A 23,726-nucleotide genomic window follows, 5' to 3' on the forward strand; every position below is an offset into this window, starting at 1 on the left:
TCTTATAAAAACTTTAACTCTACCCCTTTAAGATTGTAGGTCCCTAAGACCTCCTGCCCGCTGTATAACATAACAATGAACTTAAACCACCCTGACTTAAAGATGCTTCAGTCCTGTGAGTTCATTCCAAACTGCCCACCCAGGGACTCTGGCAATTGGGGTTCCATGTCAGTGTCATACAATTATTATTATCCTCATTTTTGCAAATAATGAACCTGCTTAGCATGGTAAAGGGTCTTGCTCAAGGTTAAGGGCTAGGACCAGTTTTCAAATAGGAGTTTCCTGACTTTTAGCTGCTTTTTCTACTATATTATCTCTAAGACTGCTTAGTTAAATAGATATTGAGTACCTTCTTTTTCCTTAAATAAATTAAAATTTGGAAATTTAATCAGAGTGTTTGATAAATGTCACTGAAAAGTATCAATGATTGAGACCTTGTTTATGACATAATACCTAGGATCAGAGAATTCGTGTGGATCCCTAAGTATTTTAAATATGTATATACATAAATCATGAATATGTAAATGTGTATATATATATATATATACATATGTTATATATATTTTAAGAAAAAATATGTTGATACGTGCTTGGATAGAATTTCATGTTACCTTATGGATAGTGATAATAATTGTACAATTGTTAGGTATTTTATTATAATATCTCCTATTAGCAATACTCTTAATAGTATATTTAAAACTCTATCAGTTTTTCACTTTAAGACAACAGTATAAAAATTAGACTGATATTTTGACATTTCAAAATAACAGGCCTAGTTTTAGTTTTATTTAATTTTTTAAAAAATTCCATCTTAAAAAATAAGTGGAATGTTCAGGAAAAAAAATACTGTTGATTTCAGTTGCTGATTTCCAAGGCAGCATTAGACTTTTTATTTTAACTAAAGAAAGCAGAAGGTTAGAGCTGGATGAGACCATAATTATTTCACTTGACAGACACTGAGATGGAGAATAAAGAGGTTAATTGTCCAATGTCGCTTAGTGGCAAGCTGAGACCAGCCCCAGGTCTCCTGAGTGATTGCCAGCCCTTCCCTAACCTTTGTTGCTCTCTTGAAGATTTGTGTGCAGGATCTGGTTAGCTGCTGAGGCTTCTTCAAGATGCTTTGTCAGAAATACTCTGCTGTGTCTCTGGGGAGGAGAAGCCCTACATTTTCATGTCTCTTTTGGTCCCATTCAAAGTTCACAAGGGATTCATTGTTCCTCTTGCAATGATTAAGAGAATTTCCTGTCCTTTTTTTTTCTTTCCCGTGTTCAGAACAAAAAAAAGATAAATGGTCATAGATTCTGTCTGAAGAGACTCACCTTAGAGGATTCTCTTTCCCAGGTAATAGCACTTACTCCCACCTCTTCTCCTTTAAAGAAAATGAAAAAAGATATGGCTCTATATAGCACCTGATGTCAGGAAAGATTTCTGGTATATGAACTATTGCTGGATTTAGAGTGCACAGAGACAATTAGGTGCCTCTACAACTTACCAATTGTACAGTTATGGGAAAATCTTTTACCCTCTCTCAGTATTAGTCTCTCAATCTGTAAACTGGAGATAATATTGCCTCCAGGACTAACTTTATGGAGTGAGGGTCATAAGATGGTAGCCAGTCAAGAAGTTATTCAGTTGGGGGTGGCTAGGTGGCTCGGTGAATAGAGCACCGACCCTGGAGTCAAGAGGATCTGAGTTCAAATCTAGCCTCAGACACTTAACACTTACTAGCCATGGGACCTTGGGCAAGTTGCTTAACCCCAATTGCCCTCCAAAAAGCAAAAAAACAAAACAAAACCCAAGAAGAAGTTATTCAGTCATAGTTATTTCAATTGTGCCTGATTCTTCATGATCCCATTTTGGGTTTTTCTTGGCAAAGATACTAGAGTGATTTTCCATTTTCAATGACCTGAGTTTAATTGTCTTAGACACTGACTAGCTATGTGACCCTGGACAAGTCACTCAACCTCTGTAAAATGGGGATAACAATAGCACTATGGGATAATAATTCTAAAGTACTTAGCATAGTACCTGGCCCTTGGTAAATGTTATGTAAATGTTAGCTATTATTATTATTGTTGTAAAAAGTAATGTTTTTAAAGTGCTTTGACAGCCTTAAAGTGCAATATAAATGTGGGTGGGGTGAAGATATAGGTCCCTAAAGTTGCTTAGATCCCTAGGTCACAGAAATAACCATCTGGGGATGGCATAGATGAAATGCACACCAATGTACATATCTAATAAAGGAGTTCTTAAATCTGGGGTCTGTGAACTTTTAAAAAATTTATAATCATATTTCAATATAAAAAGTTTCCTATGCAATCCTATGTCATTATGAGTTTAAAAACATTCTTCTAAGAATGGGTCCATAGGCTTCACCAGACTCCCAAGGGGTGAAGTGAAAAAGCCCTGATCTACTTCAGACTAGGATATTCTACTATGAGCATTTCCCAGATTAAAGTGGAACACAACTGGCCCTCACATGTAGCATGGGGTTGTTGTGACTACAAGAGAGGCAGAATAGATATCTGCCCTTTTCTCCCCCAACTCTTCTCCCAGGGAGACTTTAATTCTCAGCAGAAGGAGAAGCAGGAAGTTTTGAGTACCAGACTAGAATTATATCTATCTATTCCCCTAAATATTGTTAGGCTGGGGGATATGATTATCATCACTTTTGGCCTCTATTCATTAATCTGAAAGGAAGATCTAGTCTTTATATCCAAAGCTTGACCTTTTCCCCACCAAATACCATTTCAAAAATGAACACACATAGTAAGTAGCAAAGAAACTCATTTGTCCAAGTCAATAGCAAAACAGAAATCAAAGAGGGTACACATAGAAGACTATTTACCAGATATTACAGAGAGAAGGAGCTTTCCTGTTAGAAATGAGATATTTCAGTGCAACCAAGAGAGTATCCCAGATCTCATCTAAGGGGAAACACCTGAAGCCTCTAGTATAGCAAGCTGGGTATAGGGACATGATGGAGGCTGACAGTTCCTCTCACGTCAGCTTCTTCCCAGATTCTTATTCTCCCTTCAGCAACCTGAAGTGGAGTTGACATCATCCATCTTCTTTCTCTAATCTGGAAGCCAAGAAGCACTTGAAGTAACTGCACAGATACCCTCTGCCAATAGTCAGGAGTGGGTCCATCAAGCTTCATGCTAATGTTAATGTGAGCATCAGACCATGGAATTATCTTTTTAGTTCACTATTTTTATTTGTCAAGTAACAATTTTAAAAATGTAATCTGTTCTTCCCATTATACATCTCTTCCATATTAAGTAAATTTAAAAAAAAATCAGGTCCCTTAGTACTATCTATATATCCTGGCAAAACACATTCCCCCATTAGTAATGTCCAAGAAATGTCTTTTTCTGCATTTAGGGTTATTTTCGTTTTATCACCTCTCTATCAGAAATTGAGTGGAATATTTCATTTTCATTTTTTTGACTTATGATTTATCATTGTGTTGAGTTCACAATTCTTTCAGAACGATTTTTCTCTATAATTTTGTCATTGTACAGATTGTTTTCCTGGTTTTGCTCATTTTGTTCTGCATCTGTTCATTGAACAGTCCCCCAGACCCCAATTTCTCTTTTGTGTTTCCTGATTGCTTGGTGAAAGGATAGTGGAGGGATGGGAAGGGGATAGCATTCTCAAGGGTTGCTTTTCAGGGAAAAGCTTAAAACAGGCTTCTCAGGATAAATAGGTACATTTAGGCATAATTGAGATAGTACATGAAGCTCAACAAGAGCTATGTTACAAACAGAGACCCTGTATGGTCCTGTAGGAATCTGAGCCAAAGATTAGGCACCAAAGTGCTTCCTGTTTTCCCAAGGAGTGATGGGAAATTCCAAGGGGGTTGGAACTCAGGGAAAGAAATGCTGATGTTTCTTCACTTAAGCTTAAAATTGTATAGTAAAGAAACTTATGGTTCTATAAAAAAAAATGCTTTTTGTAAAAAATTATCAAATATACCATAACCAATACCAAACTTTGTCCCAAAGGACCCATTGAAATGAAATAATTTCTGTAATATTCACTCTACAACTGTGTTGCAAATATGACTTTGTTCATTAAGACTCTGCTAATGAAAAATTTGTGGAAATTTGAGCAGAGGCTGGGTTGGCATCTCCATTTTCGGGATCTGTTAAAAAATATTTCTTTTTCTGTGGTATCTGACTCCATTTAGGGTTTTCTTGGCAAAGATACTGGAGTGGCTTGCCATTTTCTTTTCCAGCTCATTTTACAGATGAGAAAACTGAGAATAACAGAGTGAAGTGACTTGCCCAGGGTCACACAGGTAGTAAGAGGCTGAAGTCAGATTTGAATTCACCAAGATGAGTCTTCCTGACACTAGGCTCAGCACTCTATCCACTATACCACCTAGCAGCCCATGAAAAGAACTCGGGCTAACTGAACTGAAGGTATCAGATCAGTATATGGTATAGCACATTAGTTAGAGGACTTGGATTTAAATCTCAGCTCTTCTGCTTTGCATTGCATTACCTTCCACAAGTCACTTTAGACCCAAGTTTCTTCCTCTGTAAAATGAGAGTGTTAGACTAGACACTTCTATGGCTGCTTCTAGCTTTAAATTCGATAGTTCTGAGCCTAGGCAGGAGGATGGTGCTGTTTGTAAGTACCCCTCAAGCACTTCACAAGAATGTATTTCTTGATAAATTATGCATATGCTAACTACAAATCCATTTATTTAAGGAGATTCCTTAAGTACCTTTGTTAGCCTCTTTCTCTTTACTTAATGACCAGAAAAATTTTTAAATTGCATTTTTTTCAATGTTTTCCTGCATGTTTGAACTGTCTCTCTAGATCAGCTGTCTTCTCCCCACCCAACATGGAACAAATTAGTGAGTTTTAAAGACGCTGTACATGGTTGCTACCGGGAAGCAAGAGAAAATGAATGTGGGGAATATTTTTCTCAATTATTTGATTGGCTAGGAGCTAGTCATACATTTCAGCAAATAGCAGTTCAAGGAAACATTTTTAACATTACATGTAGCTTAAGTATGGTTGTTTAATTATAGTATATGATATTGAAATATGAAACCTTTTCATACCTATCATTATATGACTTTGGTAATTATATTAAGTCAATTATCTCTATGTATTTATCTATCATCTCTTAATAGTTATAGTTTTCAAAATCTCTATATTGGGCAAATCATTTAACTTCTCTGGGTATCTATAAAATCCTTATAGTGAGGAGATTAGACTCTACCAAGGGTAGGCTAACTATGGCCTGTGGGACGAATCTGGCTTGCTACCTGTTTTTTGTATGGACCTTTATCTAAGAATGATTCTTACATCCCTAAATGCAATAAAACTTTATTTAAAGAATGTAAAAACCATTTTTAGCTCACGGTGTCATACAAAAAAAATAGGCAGCAGGCCCTGGTCTTGATGGCCTCTGAGGAACAGTCAAGCTCTAAATCTGTGATCCCTTTTATCTGTCATATGACCCTGGATACTTTAAAGTCAAACACATTTCTGGAGAGTGTCCTCTATAAAGGGGACCTACTACCTCTACTTTGGGATCATTCTGTGTATTAGAAATTTTTCTTGTATCAAATCTACAATTTGCCTCTTTCTACCTTCTAAACAAAACAAATCTAATCCCTCTTTCTCACGACAGGCATTCAGATACTTCAAGACAAGTATCATGACTTCTCCCAGTGTTCTGTTTTTTAGTCTTAATTTCCCCAATCTCTTCAGTCAGTCTTCATATGGCATGATCTTAAGGCTCTTCATCATCCTGGTCATAGTCTTCTGGATGTGAAGTCTCTCCTAGAGACTTCCTTCCAAGTCAACAGCAAGTCACTAAACTCCAGCACAGACATTAGCCTCCTTGTTCTTTACTTTCCCTCAAGGCAATGAAAGATCATTCTCAGAAACTTCTGAATAAAGAAAAGGAAATAGACCCTAAGCAGCCAGGAATATGAAGTCTAGAAACTTTAGGCTTCCTGGACAGATGGGCTTCTCATGCAAGTAGTCATTTTCTGTTAGGGGGTGGAGTGGGGAATAAAGTTGGAAGGGAGAGGAACTCCCCTCCCTTACTGTACTCCATAGTGGAAGTCCAAGGAAGAGAGAGAAAATTTTACATCTTGTTTTAATAAATCACAGTGGATGGGGTATGTCTTCCAACAAGACTCTGCTCTACCCTTAACTCTGAGTCACCAATTTTGGAAGCAGCTCAAGTCGATGGGAACCGATTAAAGAAGCGCCTTTTTTACCTCAGAAAGGGGCTAGGACCCAATTACCACAAAGATCATGGTGCTTTAATCTCAGATTGATTAGGAGTATTCATCAAATTGATCAGGGGGTTCTCATCTTCCCACTTTCACAGATGAAAGTTTTTGCCTAATGCTTGGCAATTCCAACTTTGGATTTTCAACTGCTCACACAACAATAAGAAGAAATTTAAAAATAGCCTGGGTTTGGGTAACAATAGCAACTGTGTCTCATCACATGCTCTAAGTGAGACCTGAATGTAAGTTAACTTATCTTACACTTAGGGAATTTCTTGGCACTCATCCAAAATCATTTTGAGCTTGACTTTCCTGACTGCTTGTTATTCCCCTCAGAAATCTCTCCAACTCCAAGATTTTTTTTTTATTTAACCTGTAGTTTAAATCAATTTACAGGTCATATCAAAATTCTGTGGCATAGGAAATAAATCCCTTATAAGATGTTTATCATTTATTAGTCTGTAGCTATCTGTATTTTGCTCTATTTTGCTTAAAATAAATACTACCACAAATCTTTTTTTTCCTTAGCCAAGCATTTTCAGCCATTTGCTGAAGTATAGACCTGAAAATAAAAACATTGATTAACTCTGTATCTCTTTCATCATCTCTGAGTTCTACTGATTAGAAATGTTTCTCAGAGCTGCTCCTTCCTATTTTTCCAACCACCACTGTGGTTGTACATAGATTACTGAAACTAATAATCTCTATGACTCCAGTTTATTTTGGTATCCCTCCATGCAACACACAGTTGCTGAGATAATTGTCTCTAAAATACCAATTTTATCAATCAGTTAACATCTGCTCTTTGTCTAAGAGTGTACTTGACACTATACAAAATCCCAAACCCTCATTTTGTCTTCAAAGCTCTGCAGTTACCACCTTGCCCTGCCATTCACTTTAATACTATTTTCATTTCCTTTTAATCTCTTATGCTTTGATCAAAATAATCTGCTGGCTATCCCCTATACATGACATACCTTCTTAAGCTTTTGTCCATTTTCTTCCCCCTCTGGTCTCCCCAACAGTCTATCCCCAACATTCTTCCAAACCTAAATCAAAATTCATCTTCCCAGTATGTACTATATTAATTTGTACTTGCTGATATGTTGGATTATAAATAGATTTAAACATTTGTATTTCTTTAATGATGTGACAAATTTCTTTAGGGGAAGGGTCGTTTCTGCCATTTCTTTTGAAATACTGTTCCTCCTCACTCCTTTTCGCCCATTAGCTCATAGTATAGTACTCACTGCATTGGTCAATCAATTTTGTTGACTCATTGACAGCACTTGACTCTTGTATCAGATATATTTTTCTAAAATTCTAGTTTTCATTGATGAAATTATCTTTATTAAGATGAGTTTCCTAAAAAATATAACTTTTTGGCTGTTAATCATTCTCTCCTCTCCTTCCCCTTCTTCCTTTCCCTCTCCTCTCTTCCCTCTCTTCTCTTTCCTTCTTTCCTCTCCTTCCTCTCCCTCTTCCTTTCTCCTTTCTGTCTCTCTTGCTCTTTGCTTTCTCTCTTTTCCTTTGTCATTCCTTTTCTCTCTCTTTTTCCCCTTTTTCTCTCCCTTTCTCTCTTTACTCCTCCCCTCATTCTCTCTCCCTCCCTCTCTCTTTTTCTCCAATTTAGAATGCACTATTGCCAGCAGGACTGAGACAGAAGGATCAGACCACAAAACCACCTACAGGCCCATTTAAAAGAGATGACCTTCTGGATCACTTGGAAAAACAAGCTAAAGAATTTAAGGACCGAGAAGATCTGGTCCCCTACACAGGAGAAAAAAGAGGTATCATCAAATATTTCTCCAAGTGGGCCATGGCCCTGCTAATTGAGTTCACAAGATAATTCTAGGACCTATGTTTTGTCATCTCTTTTAAGTGTTTTGCTGTAAAAGATGCTGTAAAAGATGTTCTAGGAGTAGCTATGTGGCACAGTGAATAGAGCACCGGCCTTGGAGTCAGGAATACCTGAGTTCAAATCCAGTCTCAGACATTTAACTCTTACTAGCTGTGTGACCTTGGTTAAGTCACTTAACCCCAATTGCTCTGCCTTCCCCCATCCAAAAAGAAAAAAAAAAGATGTTTGGTCTTCCTGAGGTAGTATATATGATACAGTGAAAGAACTCTAGCCGTGGCATAAGAACCCAGTCATCTGAGTTCAAGCCCCGCCACCGACACATTAACTCTATGGCGGGTCTCACTTTCCTCACCTGTAAAACAAGGGGATTGGACTGGATGACCATTGAGAACCTTTCTAGTTCTAGATGTATGTTCCACCACTATGCAGGGTTGATGTAACCCTATATGTCACAACAAAGGAGCAGCATCAGTTTTGTTGTACGGGCTTTAATACTGTAAAAGAGAAATTTGTCCTATTTGGTTCCCTCACCAGACATTTATTGATGATATTGACAGGTGATGACTCATTTTACGTAGACACTCTCATTTGATCTTTACGGTAAACCTTTGAGGAAGTTATAACAGATATTGCTTCCTCCCTTTTGTAGTTGAGGAGGCCGTTGCTCACAAAGGTTGTGACTTGCCCAGGGTCACACTGCTAATTTGTGGTAGAATAAGGATCCAGACTCAAGTGGATCATTCTTTCTGCCATATTGCCTCTGCCTTGTTGAGCATATGACATTAAATATCATTCAACAAATGATACTACTGTATATCATCCCTGTATAGGTGAAAGGATCTCCTGTAAAGGGTTTCTAGTAGTGTTGCAGACTCCATTGATGTTCAGCCTTCACTAGAAAACTAATGTTGGCCTAACAGGAGCAGCAATCTTATCACCTTCTACTTATGTGTGTCTCTGGGGAAGAAAGAGGGTCCCAGGGAGCAGAGCTAGTAGTCCTGAACCAGTGAATTCATCCTCGTGGGGATCTCTGAGTGTGTAAACTCCTTCTACTAATGCAAATGGATCACTTATCTTTTACTTCTAGTCATAGAAGGGTGCCTGGAGCACTGGGAAGTTCTGTGACTTGCATTGGATGTGGCAGGAGTTAAATCTGGATCATCCTTACTTCAAGGATAGCTTTCTATCTACTAGGCCAAGCTATTTTCTATAAAGCAAATAATCAAAAAGTTTTTTTAACACAAGCATTTTAATATTAGTATTGAATAAATGATATTTGTGACAAATAAAATGGACAATTAAGTTGGGAATATTTGTACCTTGCGAGTTATCCATCTTTTTGGTGCTCTCTTATTCCCATGGCCCTTTCCTTGGGCACCACATATTCCAGGCATGCTTTCTTTCCCTAATCACCTCAAAAAGTCCCTCATAGTATTGATTTATCTGCTGAGTTCTCATAGTTACTGGAGTACCCCAGTACTCCTCTGACCCTGTTTTTTGCCTTTTGTTATTTAATCTTATACTGATCAAGTAACTTGGGTCATGAGAACAGAAAGAGCAGCAGTCAATGACTTCCTGACAGTGTTCCCTAATATTTCAAGCTCACAACAACCTGGTATTTGTCAGAATGTTGTTTGTCACAGAGAGGGGGAAGGTACTGTGAGATTGTAGATCTAGAAAGGATCTCAGAGGCCAGCTAGTCCACCCTCCTCACTTTGGAGAAGATGAAAACGAGGGCCAAGCAAGAAAAATGACTTACCCAAGGTCACACAGACAGTAAGTCTCAGAGGCAGCATTTGAATTCAGGTCCCTGATTCCAAAGTCAGTTCTTTTTCCATTGTACCCATATCACTGGGAAGTGGTAGAAATGTAAAGAAGAAAAACTAACCTGCAACACATTTCTAAATGGAAGAATAGAAACTCCTTTTTTGGACCCTCAGAATGGGGGAAAAAGAGGGTGTCAGAGAATTCAGCAGCCTCCAAGCCAGGCACCATGACCCCTTCCTCCTCCCATGTTTCTAGTTTGTCAAACACAGTTTGTTTGCCTCTCCACAGTCTCATTGCCTCGTGAGAAGAAATCGATCAGAGGGTGCTTAGAGGGGAGATAGAAAAGTGATCAGAGGAAAGGGTATGACTCAGACTCGTCCCAGAGATTAAATACCAAAGCTCTGACTGCTCCGATTTGACCTGGGCATCTCCGATACTCAGATACTGCTCTGACAGCAAGGAAATTCCCAGTATGGATTGTTTGCTGTTGGGGTTTATTCATGCTATCATAGGCAGCAGAAAATTGACTGCCCATATTGTTGGTATTTCACGGCAGTCTTCTGATGCTACTATGATTCTAAGCAAGAAGAATAGATCACATGTCTATTTGGACCCAGACATGGTACAGTGGATAGTATGCGGGGCTTGGAATCAAGGAGACTCAGATCAATCAGAATCTCACTTCAGACACTTGAGAGCTGGGGTGCCCTAGGTAATTCGCTTAAAATCTTTTAGCCTTGAGACCTTCTTTTAGAGGGAATAATTCCTTCTAGAGGGGTAATACCTGTAGTGCTTGCCCCATGAGAATCACTGTGTTTTGCAAACTTTAAAGTACATATAAATAGCAGTGATGGTGGCGATGATGACGCTGATAATGATGATGATGTGTCAGGTCTCCAACTCCTCCCCTCCCCCACTATGAGGCACAGATACATAAAACATAGCCAGTGCAATAATAGTAGTAATACCAACAATTATCATAATAATGACAATGGATGGTACTGGCCTACCAGGAGCCCTCTTCAGAAGAGGGGTTTCCTGGTAGAGAATAGATAGAAAGGAAAAAGAATTAGTGGAAAAAGCTCTGGATATGGAAGTGGGGGGGGGAGTTCCAATCCAACCTTTGATATTTACCACATGGATAACCTTGGGCAAGTTACTAAGTTACTTAACCTCAGTTTCCTTATCTGTAAAACAAAGGCATTAGAGTAGATGCCCTCCAAGGTACCTTCCTGTTTTAAATCGATGACTTCATGAATTTCCAGACTGCTCCTCTCCCTCTGCCTTTCCAGGTTAGGCCCTACCCAAATGCTTGTCTCGCTGCCAAACAATCACTTTACTTTGCAACCCAGCAGAATTATGGGGCCAGCCTCAAGATCAAAGGATCTAATATCAGCAATGTCAATTGCTCCCTGTGGCTTAAATATGAGAGCTGATTACAGACCCATTAAGGAGAAATACTGGAGAGTTTCCTGGCACACGTTCCCAGCTCCTTTCTGCTCTCCCATTTCTGTCATACCGAGTCTCCATTATACTAATGTGTTACACTAAAGTGCTACATAGCACGTCCGTCTATGTGTAGAGTAAATAAAACTAGAATTTGTTTTGGATTTGTTCTGTAATTCATAAGAAATTTAAAAAACAACAACAACCAAAAAACCAGTGTTTTTTAAGATAACAAACTGCTGAAAGAGTGTGGACTGTTTTGCAGCATTCAGTTATACCACAAGGGAGAGCTGGTTTTTGTCAGTCTGACAGTGCCTTAGGAGAGATTTTCTTCTCAAATTACTTAAAGGAAGCAAAGACCCATTACTTCCAACAATTAGGAAATAATTTGTCTCTCTAACTCAGGGCAATTAGCTCAATTTCAGCAACTCAGAGAACGTCTTTTGTGTGACAGTGTGCTTATATTCAGAAAGGTAAAGGAACATTTGAGACACGCTGTCTAACAGCCTTTGCTTCGTCATTCTGTCTCAAGAGATGCTGATAGTGAAGGGCAGCCTCAGCTCTAGCTGCTGGTTTTGGAGGAGACTAGCCTTCCTACAATGAAGGATTAGTGTTGGGATTTAGGGAAGAAATAAGGTTGGAAAGCTGTAAGGCTTTAAAATCTCAATTAAGGAAGTTAATTGTCCTCTATCCAGAGGACAATAGAGAACAAGTCATATTAAAATCATCTTAATTTTATATAGAATTTTATAGTTCTAAATTGCTTCTTATTTGCTTCCCATAATAACTCTGTAAATTAAGAAGTGCAAATATAAAATCCCTAACCTACAGATAACCACAGATCACATAATTGTATATGTATCAAGTGTGGTTCCTTGTCCTTCTACACCAGCTAGATGTGTCTGACTAGATCTGACATTACCAGTCCTTAAGTGTTCTTGTGCACAGATACCTACCTCACCAGGATCACTGAACCTATTTAAGAGATGGAGGCGGGAGGAGTGGAGAAGAACAGAGAATTAAGGATCTGTAATCATCACTGAGAACTTCATGATTAGTGCTGCTTACAGCTAAATCTAGTCCCCTACATCAAGTGGGACATGCATCGATCTCTGTCAAAGTCAAAGGACTTTGTTCAAACAAACTTCACATCACAGAAGACAGTGAATGAAAGATAGACATCCAGATATACTCGGGTCAATTTAAACTCCGAGTCATGCCATTAAGGTTATGTATCACCCCTAAAGTTTTTCAGTGCCCCTTGAATTCTTTCCTTTCCCCCCAGGAAGTGATGAACTATAAGCTACTTGCCTTTTGGGGCGTTTTATCTTAGAATCCTCAGAATTCACCTTGTTCAAATCCAGGTTAATGGTCTGTGTTAGTTTTAGAAAGAGAAAATGGAATTCCTGGGACTGCTAGGTAGACCCATTCAAAGTGAAGATAGTAGGTTCTTGAATTCCAAGCTCCTCAGGTCAGTCAGCCCATCTTATGAACATACTGAAGTACCCAAAGGAATTCCACTAATTCAATGATCCCTATAAACTTCTTCAATTGTTTACGTGACACAATGTGTTTGACTGTGTGTTGGAAAGGCTATTACAGTGGTCCAGCAGAGAGGTGATGAGACCTTTGAACTAGAAAGGAAACTGCTTAGAGAGGAGGCAGATGCAAGAGATGTTGGGGCAGTAGGAACAACAAGATTGGCAACTAATTGGATATTTGGGGTTAAGGAGAGTAAGGAGTTGAAAATGACGCTATGAACTTTGGTGACTGGAAAGATTGTGATGTTATCAGAAATAATAGGGAAGCTTAGAAATGGGCGAATTATCAGAAATGAAATCTGCTCTCATCCATGCTTACTCATTCTCTGTGACTCACTATGGCTCAACTAAAATGAAAAGCAGAGAGGCAGGGCTCTAAGTGGTTGCTTGCCTAGAACACAGAGAAACCAGGGGATCTCCAGGGTGAGGTGAGTATCTGGAGGAGGGAGGAAGAATTTTCCAGTGGCATCTTCATAGCTACTGCTCTGGGCATCTTTTAGGTGATGACTTCTCTGAAGAGATGATGTCAGACTCAGGAGAAATGTTGGGGGACAAGATAGATATGGTTGTGTTGGAGACAAGCAATATGATGACTATTCTGGAGAGGGTGGGGTGCTATCCATGTTGTCACCCTCAATTTGGCTGATCACGTTCTCCCAAGATAACTGAAGCAGAAATTGGCTTTGACAAACTCAAGCAGCAGGTTTTTTTCATCCCTATGCTAGACACCAAAACTTGTAATCGACATGATAGTGAAAGTTATTATCTCACAAAATATATTCTATCCTTGCTCAAACTTCTTAAGACTTTGCTTGGCTGCTACAGACTTGGGAGAAAGGGCTATTTTGTTTATAAACACTATATTTTAGACCCAGAGGTTCTTGAAGGTGGATGCATTCCACAGTGGTTCATGTGGTCAACAAAAGCCCAGGGCATGTCCAGATCGCCCTGTCTTTTGTTTCTTTCTATCTCCAGCACTTAGAGGACAGCTAGGTGGCACATTGGATGGAGTGCTGGGCTTGGAATCAGGAAGATTTCCTCTTCCCGAATTCAAATCTGGCCTCAGATACTTACTAGCTCTGTGACCCCGGGCAAGTCACTTAACAATGTTTGCCTCAATTTCCTCATTATAATGACCCTTTTAGAGATGGATCATATGGACACTTTCTTTTTTTAAATCCTCTCTTTCTTTCTTTTTCTTTCTTTCAACTAACAAAGATGGATGTCCTCTCCTTTCTATCTTACTCCCCTCAAGAGGAAAAAAAAAAGAAAAAACAAAACCCTTGTCACAAAAAATCCAATTTGACTATGTATGAAAAATATATGTCTCCATCTGTACTCTGAGAATGTCACCTTTTTGTCAGGGAGTGGGTGTCATGCTTCATCATCAGTCCTCTGAAAATGATAAGAGTTCTTAAGCTTTTCAAAGTTGTCTGTAAAGTGTTGTGTTATATTTATAGAAATTGTTCTTCTGATTCTGCCAGACTTCATTCTGCATCAGTTCATACAAATCTTTCCATGTTTTTCTGAAACTGTACCATTTTTTATGGCACAATAGTGTTCCATTATATTTATGTAGCATAATTTGTTTAGCTATTCTCCAACTGATGGGCTCCCCCTTAGTTTCCAGTTCCTTTCCACTACAAAAAGAGCTTTCATAAATACATTTGTACATATTGGTCCTTTTCCTCCTTCTTTGATTTTCACTGGTCATGCATAATTTAGTAACTTTTGGGACATAGTTCTAGATTGCTTTCCAAAATGACTGGAAAAAGTCTCAGCTCTACTAATAGTGCATTAATGTACAGATTTTCCAAAATTTCCCTCCAATAATTGTAATTTTCCCTCTTTCTGTCAACTTTACCACTTTTCTTCTGCCAGTTCAATTTCTCCATAGCTAACGTCCTCATAGACAGCTGTTAAAGCTGAAATATGGATTTATCACAGCATGTTCACTGTGGCAGGTATTTCTATGTCCTTAATACTGTATAGTAACTAAATCCTAGAGATGACTCCTTAGTAATTGGTTCAGGACCCCTTAGAGCCAGTCTTTGTCTAATAACTGACTGCTAAGTTTCCTTTTCTCTGTAGAAACTTTAGGATGATATTCAGGTTCAAAGCATGCATTGTAATCATGTCAATCAACTTTCCCCCAAAAAGTCCCTAATAAAAGGACTCTGAGTCCTCCCCTTTCTACCCTGTTATTTTTAAATGACAGTTAGGCAGCTGGATTATAACTGACATTATTTTTTAACGTTTACAGGAAAAGTATGGGTCCCCAAGCAAAAGCCAATTGATCCTGTTCTGGAAAGTGTAACACTAGAACCAGAACTAGAGGAGGCTCTGGCCAATGCATCTGATGCAGAACTGTGTGACATCGCAGGTAAGAGACATCTCAGAAGCATTTTAAAAAATTTCTTGCATCTGCTTATATTTTCTAGTTTGCTAAAAGTTTCAAATAAATTTTTCCTTTTCATTTAAACTAGACTATATACTGGAAGTTAGGAAGTTTGAATTTTGCTATGGAAGTCATACTATGACAGGATTTTGCTTCAGTTGTTAAGTTCTACTTAGAAAAGGAACTACTGTTTACTTCATCTTCATAAAGAATTTATCTGTTGGAGTGGCTAGGTGGTGCAGTGAGTAAAGTGCCCGCCCCAGAGTCAGGAAGACCCGAGTTCAGTTCCAGCCTCAGACACTTAACACCCACACAAAAAAACTAGCCATGTAACCTTGGGCAAGTTACTTAACCCCAATTGCCCTCCAAAAGGCAAAAAAAAAAAAAAAAAGAATTTATCTGTTTAAGCAGAAATGACCCTTTTAGCTTCACAAATACCTTAAAGACATGATTAACAGAATGAAAGCTCCTTGAAGACAGGGGCTGTCTTTAGAGCTCAGTGAGGTGGCACATCAGATGGAATGCTGGACCTGAAATCAGGAAGACTTCCTCTTCCTGAATTCAAATCTGGCCTCAGATACTTACTAGCTGTGCGACCTTAGGCAAGTCACTGCCTCCATTTCCTCATCTGTAAAATGTGCTGAAGAAGGAAATGGCAAACTGCTTCAGTATCTTTGCCAAGAAAGCCCCAAATAAGGTCATGAAGAATCAGGCATGACTAATTGATTACAACCACAGAGCCAGGAGAATCTACCACCTGTACTACTTACAGATAGTAGGTAACAGACAGGCTTCAAACTCAGGGACTGCAAAATGACCATGCTTTCCACTTCATTACACTGTCTCCTGCTGATAGAGAGTCTCAGTATCTTGGAATGCAATTCCAGGCACTTGGTTGACATGGACCACCATTGAATGAATTCTATCTTTCAGTTTGTGCAGTTCTCTAATTTTCTTGTTTGAATTTGCAGGAAATGAATTGTTCCCCATTTTAACAATTCTATAAGTTTAAAATTACATGAAACAAATTCACTTAGCCTAGGAAATATTTGTACTATGACTCAAAGCCCAATTTATAAACATTAGGCATTCCTTATATTGGAAATTATCTTTTATATATATATATATCTATGTGGAAAGCCATTGAGATGCAGTGGATAGAGAGCCAAAGTCAGAATGGGAAAATCCTGGGTGAAAGTGTTGCCTCTAATATATGCTGGCTATATGACTGGCCAATCCACTTAAAACTCTGTGCCCTCTGACAGCTGATAGATTATAAAATACAAAGTAGGTGTACTAGTAAAATCATCTATCTGTTAAAAAAAATTATGAAGGAATTCCATAAGACCCTGTTGCATTTCCAGGGTTGATACATCACAGTACTCAATCCATGTCTTGAGTATTTTACTTCACTTTAGGATTCAGATAATCTGACTAGCCCTGAGCTTGAAGTTCCATGTGACCACTATAGCTAAGTCCCTCCCAGTGTTCCAAACTGCTGCCAGTAGAACTTCCTGAATCACTGGGGTTTCAACCTAACATCTCTCTTTTAAACCATAAGCCACAAATATATTTTTGTTGTTTTTGGCCAGGGATTCTATTTACCAGGGAAGAATAAGTTTAAAATAGATGCAATAGGGGACTGCAATTAAGTGCTTAAAAGTTATTTGACAGCACTAAATTTCCTGCTTCTAAGCTAGTCTCAGGGCAACTTTGTCATAATGTCACGGTATCCATAATAATTCAATCAGGAATCCATCTTTCAACTATGTCTATATGTGTGTGTTTGTTGTTGTTTCAGTCATGTCCAACTCTTCATGACCCCATTTGGGGTTTTCTTGGCAAAGATACTTAAGTGGTTTGCCCTTTCCTTCTCCAGCTCATTTTATAGATGAGGAAACTAAGGAAAAAAGGGTTAAGTGACTTGCCCAGGGTCACACAGCTAGTAAGTGTCTGAGGCCAGATATGAATTCAGAAAGATGGGTCTTCTTGACTCCAGACCTGGTGCTCTATCCACTTCAATATGTAGCTGTCTTGCCCTACGTGCATGTATATGTGTATGTACATGTACGTATATATGTATGTACACATACACACATATTTTTTTCCATGTTCCAAATGTAAAATATCTTTTTTTCTCCCAAGATGCTCTTTGTAGCCTTTTGCTTGGTCTATCCTCTAGTGTGCTTAACTTGAATTATTAGTGGGGTTGTAAGTGCTCCATTCACTTCACACCAATACATGGGATCATGTGCTTTAATTTCATCATAATGTACTTCCCCCTCTCTCAAAGAGGCATCAACAAATCACATGCACTGAATACAAAATGTAGCCTAGTGATTGTAGTAAAAAGCAGCCAAACTCTGAAGAACTGAAATGAATCTCTGTTCTTAGGATAAGAAAACATGGGTTTCTACATTAAGAGAGGTCAGGAATATGGATATGAAATGTGCTATATAGATGTGTTCTATTGATTGCTTTCAATTTTTTTGGTCTGTTTTGTTATAAGGAAGTTTTAATGATTGGGGAGGGGGAGGTATAGTTAAAAGGAAATAAATGTGGTATAAATGCAAAAGGCAAAAATAAAACAACAATAACAACAAAATATACCCTAAATCACTAGGAAGTGATTTGCATGAAGTACTGAGGAATACAATAGAAGCTGAAATGAATTTTCTCATTCTAACTCAACTCATTCAAGCCATCTGCACTTAATACACAAAAACATGGGCCTGAATAGCAAACATAGCCTCCCTTGTTGTGGAATCTCTTCAAAGCTATGCTAGGGTTCAAGGAAAATTTTGAGTCAGAATCTATTCAGAATAGTTCACAAGCCCCACCAATATGATTTGTTGGTCAGATGACGCCACTAGGTTGTGAACCGCTTTTCTTCATTGTTGCACACTCCTGGGATCAGTCAATAAACATTTATTAAGCTCCAACTATATGCCAGGCCCTGTGCTAAGCACTGGAGATACAAAAAAAAGAGACAGATGATAGGCTCACAATTTAATGGGGCTGACAAGTTATACAAACAGATATATACAAAGCAAGCTGTTGGTTGGTTGACTGTTGTCCTTTGTTCTCTAAGGACCAAAATGACTTGACTTTGCTAGAGTCTAGTTTCAGCATATAGGATACATAGGAAGTAATTACCAGTGGGAGGATACTAGAATTAGGAGGGGTTTGGGAAAGCTTCCTCTGTTCTCCTTATTATGTTCCCATCTACTCATTATCTACTGTATTGAAACTGTCATATGACCTTTCCCCCCTAAAGACAATAGGATTTATTAACCTTAGCTTAAATCCTCAGGAATTAACTATGAAAATTTTTTTTTTAATTTTGAAGATCCAGATCCACATTCAGAAAAGACCTTAGGTATTTTCTGTCTTAAATGCTTTTTTCTTTGTCTCAGCTACCGTTGTCAGAATTCAATATATTCTTCGACTTTGAGTGAGAAAATCTTTAGGTTCCCGTCATATCACCAGATACTCCATGACAATCACCTTCTGTTAGGCTTTTTTTTTTAAGTTTTGCATTTTTGGTGTTTCTTGCGCACGTTCTATGCCTATTGTCCCAGTTCCCACTCACATCGGCATATTGGGTCCGCAGAAGAAGACTGCTACTTCTTCCCTCTGGGTTCTTGAGGACTTGGAGGAGGTGGGGAATTGTTTTTATAATACTTTAGTTCATAGCTCCCACAGGTGTGTTTTACCAGTTGAGTATTCATTGATGTCAGCTAGCTGCTAGCCAGATAATTCGTTTTTATAAGTAGGCACTTACTAAGGTGATGTATTAAGAACAGTTGGTACAAACTCTCCCTCCTTTATAGCCGCTCCCCCCCCCCCCACACTAGGGCACACTCTTGCATAAATATATACAAAATCCAAGGAAAAGTTGGCTCAAGCTTAGAGAACATGTGACAAATACGTGACTCATCACATGACATTTGTGCCCTACATCAAGCCCACATTTGGCCCTCAAGGTCCTCAAGTGCAGCCCTTTGACTGAATCCAGACTTCACAGAACGAATCCCTTTGATGGAATTCAAATTTTGGGTTCTGTCAATGGGCCGCTCTCGAGGACCACATGTGACCTCTAGGCTGCAGGTTCCCCACCCCTGCAGCCACAGGGACCGCTCTTCTTTTGCTTTAGATTATTCTTTTCACATCTATGGCCCTTCTCATTCATATTCCATCCTTCCATTCTACCTTTTCCTTTCCTCCATCTCTCTTCACCTTCCCTGTAACCTAAGCCCTTCCTGGTAAATGAGAAATAGGAAAAGAGAAAAAAAGATGGGGTAGCACATAGTTATATAGAGATTCAGAAAATCATAACTACAACAGGTAAAATATGTCCAGATCATTTCATACTGTCCTCTTATTCAGTTTTTATTAGAGCTTGCTTTTTATGTGCAATAGTTGGATAATAATAACAGTTTTTATTACTATAATGCTTGTTTTGTAAAGCGCTCTACATATATTACTCATTTGATCCTTCCACACCCCAGTGAAGTACTAGATATTGTCATTATCATTATTGATGAAGACACTGAGTTTGCGAGAAGTTGTGACTTGTCCAGGGTCACACAGATAGTATGAAACTGAGGTAGGATTTGAATTAGGGTCTTTTTGCCTCCAAATCCAATGCTCTATCAATTATGCCATCTGCTTTCCTCAGCAGTAGTAGTCATATGCCACCTAACTGTGTAGTAATGGGGGTAAATCATTCTTTACTACAGCAATCTTTACTTTTTCCTAGCACCTTCCTAGATAGTATCTGTTTTCTTCTTTCATTTCCTCCCATGACATGTGACAAAAGATGTAAGAGCCTGTAATCCTGTGGATGAATTAAACCCTATAGATATCACTTTCGTGGAAGTAGAGTCGTGGAGACAACTGATTTTAAAATATGAGTCAAATGCTAAAGCTGAGAAATCCAGTTTTCTTGCACTTAAAGGGAGCCTTTTGCCAAAATGCAGACACATTAGTTAGCTTGTTTTAAGCTAATACCCACTACAAGCACAGGTCAACATTCTTTTAGACCTATTTCTTAAAAAGAAATGATAACAGGGAGGCTAGGTGGTGCAGTGAATAGAGCACTGGCCATGGAGTCAGGAGGACCTGAGTTCAAATCTGGCCTCAGACACTTAACACAAAAACTAGCCATGTGACCTTGGGCAAGTCACTTAACCCCAACTGCCCTCTAAAAAGCAAAAAAAAAAAAGAAATGATAACCATTCTCCTCCCCAGCTCCCATGCTGGCCCCAAATTAATTTATCTGTTGAAAGAGTATTGGTCTTGAAATCAGATAAACTGGGTTCATATCTGAGCTCTGGCACACATCAGCTCAGTTCTGTAACTCTAAGTAAGCTGCTTGAACTAACTGAGCCCGTTTACTCCTCAATTTAATGGAGATAATAGGACTTATAATACCTATCTCCTAGAGATAATGTGTGGAAAGTGCTTTGAAAACTGTCAAATGTTATGTAACTGTGAGCTAATAGTAATACCAGCAAATTTACTTTAGCTTTCTAGTCATTAATTATTAAATTTATTATGACAGTAAATGTAACCAAAAACATTACAGAATGTTTTTTTTAGAAAAAAAAATACCTACTGGTATTATTTGGGGTTTTCATCATTACTCACACACTTAATCCAAATTTTAGAAAAATTTAAAGTCTTTTAGCCTACAGATTGGCTAAACCAGATGACAGCCATAACAAAAGAACTCTCCCAGGTATTTCACACACAGCACTTTCTGCTAGGACATGAGAGAAGTACTGTTTGGGTCGCACATTGAGCTTCCACTAAAGATTTTTTCAATTTGTCAGAGACAATATAATCTAGTGAATAAAGAGTGGGGCCCAAGTGATGACGAATTAGGTTCAAGACCTGCTTTTGACATATAGTGACTGTGGGCAAGTCGTTTTACCTATCTCAGAAAACTTTCTAAGACTCTGAATTTCAGAGAAGCTGCTAATCTACCTGAGTAAAGAAAGTTCCTCACCAGGAGCTGATGAAATAAAAGGTCCTTTTTTTTAAAATAGTAATTTATAATTACTACATAATTATCAATTATACTATGTCAATATATGATTATATATTGACATAATGTGTGCCTATTAATTCAGATCAAAGCTATTTTTTTTTCCTCAGTGAGTGTTTTATTTTGTTCACCTTCTATGACATTGTCTTTTACATTAGTGCCCATCCTGTGGTAGATCCTTCTGAGCTTGTATTGGTGTGGTCAGTCACAGTCAGACACACTGTACATCAATCCCAATTAAGTGATGTCATTTTGGCCTCCTTCAGTTATGAAGGGCAACAACCAAACAGATAGCTTAGAAAGATTATAAAATAGGGCCCTCTGTCCCACCCAGGATGGCTCTTAGGGGCCTTCGCTCCAGGGAGGAGAAAGTATTTCCGCTTCCTGCGTCATGGCCAACTGTTGTCCCCGAGATGTTTCCGCTGCTAACGGCGGAAAGAGAGTACAGTTTGGCACTCGGTTCTTGAATGATCCGGCCCGTGTTTTCCACCATAATGCCTGGGACAACGTGGAGTGGTCCGAAGAACAGGAGGCGGCGGCGGAGAGGAGAGTCCGGGAGAACAGCGCCCGAAAACCAAGTTGAATATGAGGTCAATGCACATGAATACTGGAATAACTTACACAAAATTCATGAAAATAGTTTTTCAAAGATAGACACTGGCTTTTCACTGAATTTCCTGAACTGACTCCTCGCCAGAACCAAAGTAACTTGAAGAGCTTGCTGTTAAAAGACTATGGCCATGAAATAACTGAACACAAAGGCTGTGGAGGTAGGCTTGGAGTAATAGGATCTAGGCTTCTTCACACAGCCTGGATCACAAGGAGCAGAAGCGCCCCATAGATGAAGCAACTCTGGATAGAAATCGTGGTGGCTTTCCTGGTTCCTCAGCCACCTACCGTGTACTAGAGGTTGGCTGTGGTGTGGGAAACACAGTCTTTCCAATTTTACATACTAACAATGACCCAGGACTCTTTGTATATTGCTGTGACTTTTCTACCACAGCTGTAGATCTTGTCCAGACGAATTCAGAGTATGATCCTTCTCGATGTTTTGCCTTCGTTCACGATCTCTGTGATGAGGATAAGAGTTACCCAATGCCCAAGGAGAGTCTTGATATCATTATTCTCATCTTTGTCCTTTCATCAATTGTCCCGGACAAGACGCAGAATGCCATCAACCGGCTGAGCTATCTTCTGAAACCTGGAGGAATGATTCTCTTGTGAGATTATGGCCGTTATGACATGGCTCAACTCCGATTTAAAACAGGTCGATGTTTGTCTGAAAATTTTTATGTAAGAGGCGATGGTACCAGAGTTTACTTCTTCACACAAGATGAACTAGATACACTCTTCACTATTGCTGGATTGGAAAAAGTTCAGAACATGGTAGATCACCGGCTCCAAGTAAACCGGGGGAAACAGCTGACAATGTATCGAGTTTGGATCCAGTGCAAATACCGCAAACCCTTTTCCCCAAACACAAGCTGAGAGGAAACAGTTATTTATCTTGTTAGACATTGGAATGAGTATTGCACTATAAGTGATGTTTCTGTGCCTTTTTATAATAATAGAGGATTTATATGATCACACAAAAAAAGAAAGATTATAAAATAACTCTGCCATTAAAGGACCTTTGCCCTGCAGATTCACAAGTCAGAACAGGAAATGAGTAGGGACTAGGAATCTTTCTTGCTTTCTTGAAAATGCTTGGCTTCACTTTTGTTGAAGTAGCTAATTTCAGTGTTAATACCATGCTAATAAAAGCTAACTACCTTGACTGGAATTTTTTGTATAGGCTATTAAATAATTAAGCATCTTCTCTTTATGTATAAATGTAACTCACAGTATGTATCCAGTTAATCTTGGAACTGGCACATCTTTACTACATATTATAACTAGTTTAAAACTTCAATGTGAATAAAAATAAGCATCTTTCTAACATGTGGCTTAATTGCTTGTCATTGTTGCAGAATTATTTTCTCAATTTATTTCCAAGTTTGTGTGTGTATTCTTTCTATAATTAAAGGGTTTCATCCTTTAGAAATGAACTTGATTTAAAAAAAATTGTGCTCTCTCCTTAAATGCTATTGGGCTTTATATTTACTTTGTTTAATATTTCATTTGTTGTCTACATGGGGAAAACCAGAGAATTATCATCAATCAGTCACTCTCCAACTATTTACCAAGTTTCGACTATCTCTGAAGCTGTGTTGGGTTGGTCTCTGTCCTTCCAGGATGGTCTTCTGTTCCTATGGCTTACAGTCGAATTAGGGAGACAAAAATAACAAACAGAAAATAATTACAGAAAAATTCAGAGCTTAACATGTGATATTGAGTATAAGGGCATTAGGAGCAGAGAGAGAGAGAGAGAGAGAGAGAGAGAGAGAGAGAGAGA

General features: G+C 38.6%; 1 protein-coding gene and 1 pseudogene across 2 annotated transcripts in view; both read left to right on the forward strand.

Moving 5' to 3' along the window:
• Positions 1 to 23,726, forward strand: part of TMOD1 (tropomodulin 1) — a 138,522-nt gene that overhangs the window by 79,113 nt on the left and 35,683 nt on the right. For both annotated transcript variants that reach the window (XM_069095361.1, XM_069095359.1), the window contains exons 3-4: positions 7,900 to 8,056; positions 15,145 to 15,264. In XM_069095361.1, coding sequence (XP_068951462.1) covers positions 7,900 to 8,056; positions 15,145 to 15,264 — 277 coding nt within the window. The remainder of the gene's footprint in view (positions 1 to 7,899; positions 8,057 to 15,144; positions 15,265 to 23,726) is intronic.
• Positions 21,644 to 22,915, forward strand: LOC138166869 (tRNA N(3)-methylcytidine methyltransferase METTL2B pseudogene; annotated as a pseudogene).

This window comes from Petaurus breviceps, unplaced genomic scaffold (assembly GCF_028583685.1).
Source record: "Petaurus breviceps papuanus isolate PSGF00001 unplaced genomic scaffold, PetGlider_PUasm1.0 226, whole genome shotgun sequence".
Taxonomy (NCBI): domain Eukaryota; kingdom Metazoa; phylum Chordata; class Mammalia; order Diprotodontia; family Petauridae; genus Petaurus; species Petaurus breviceps.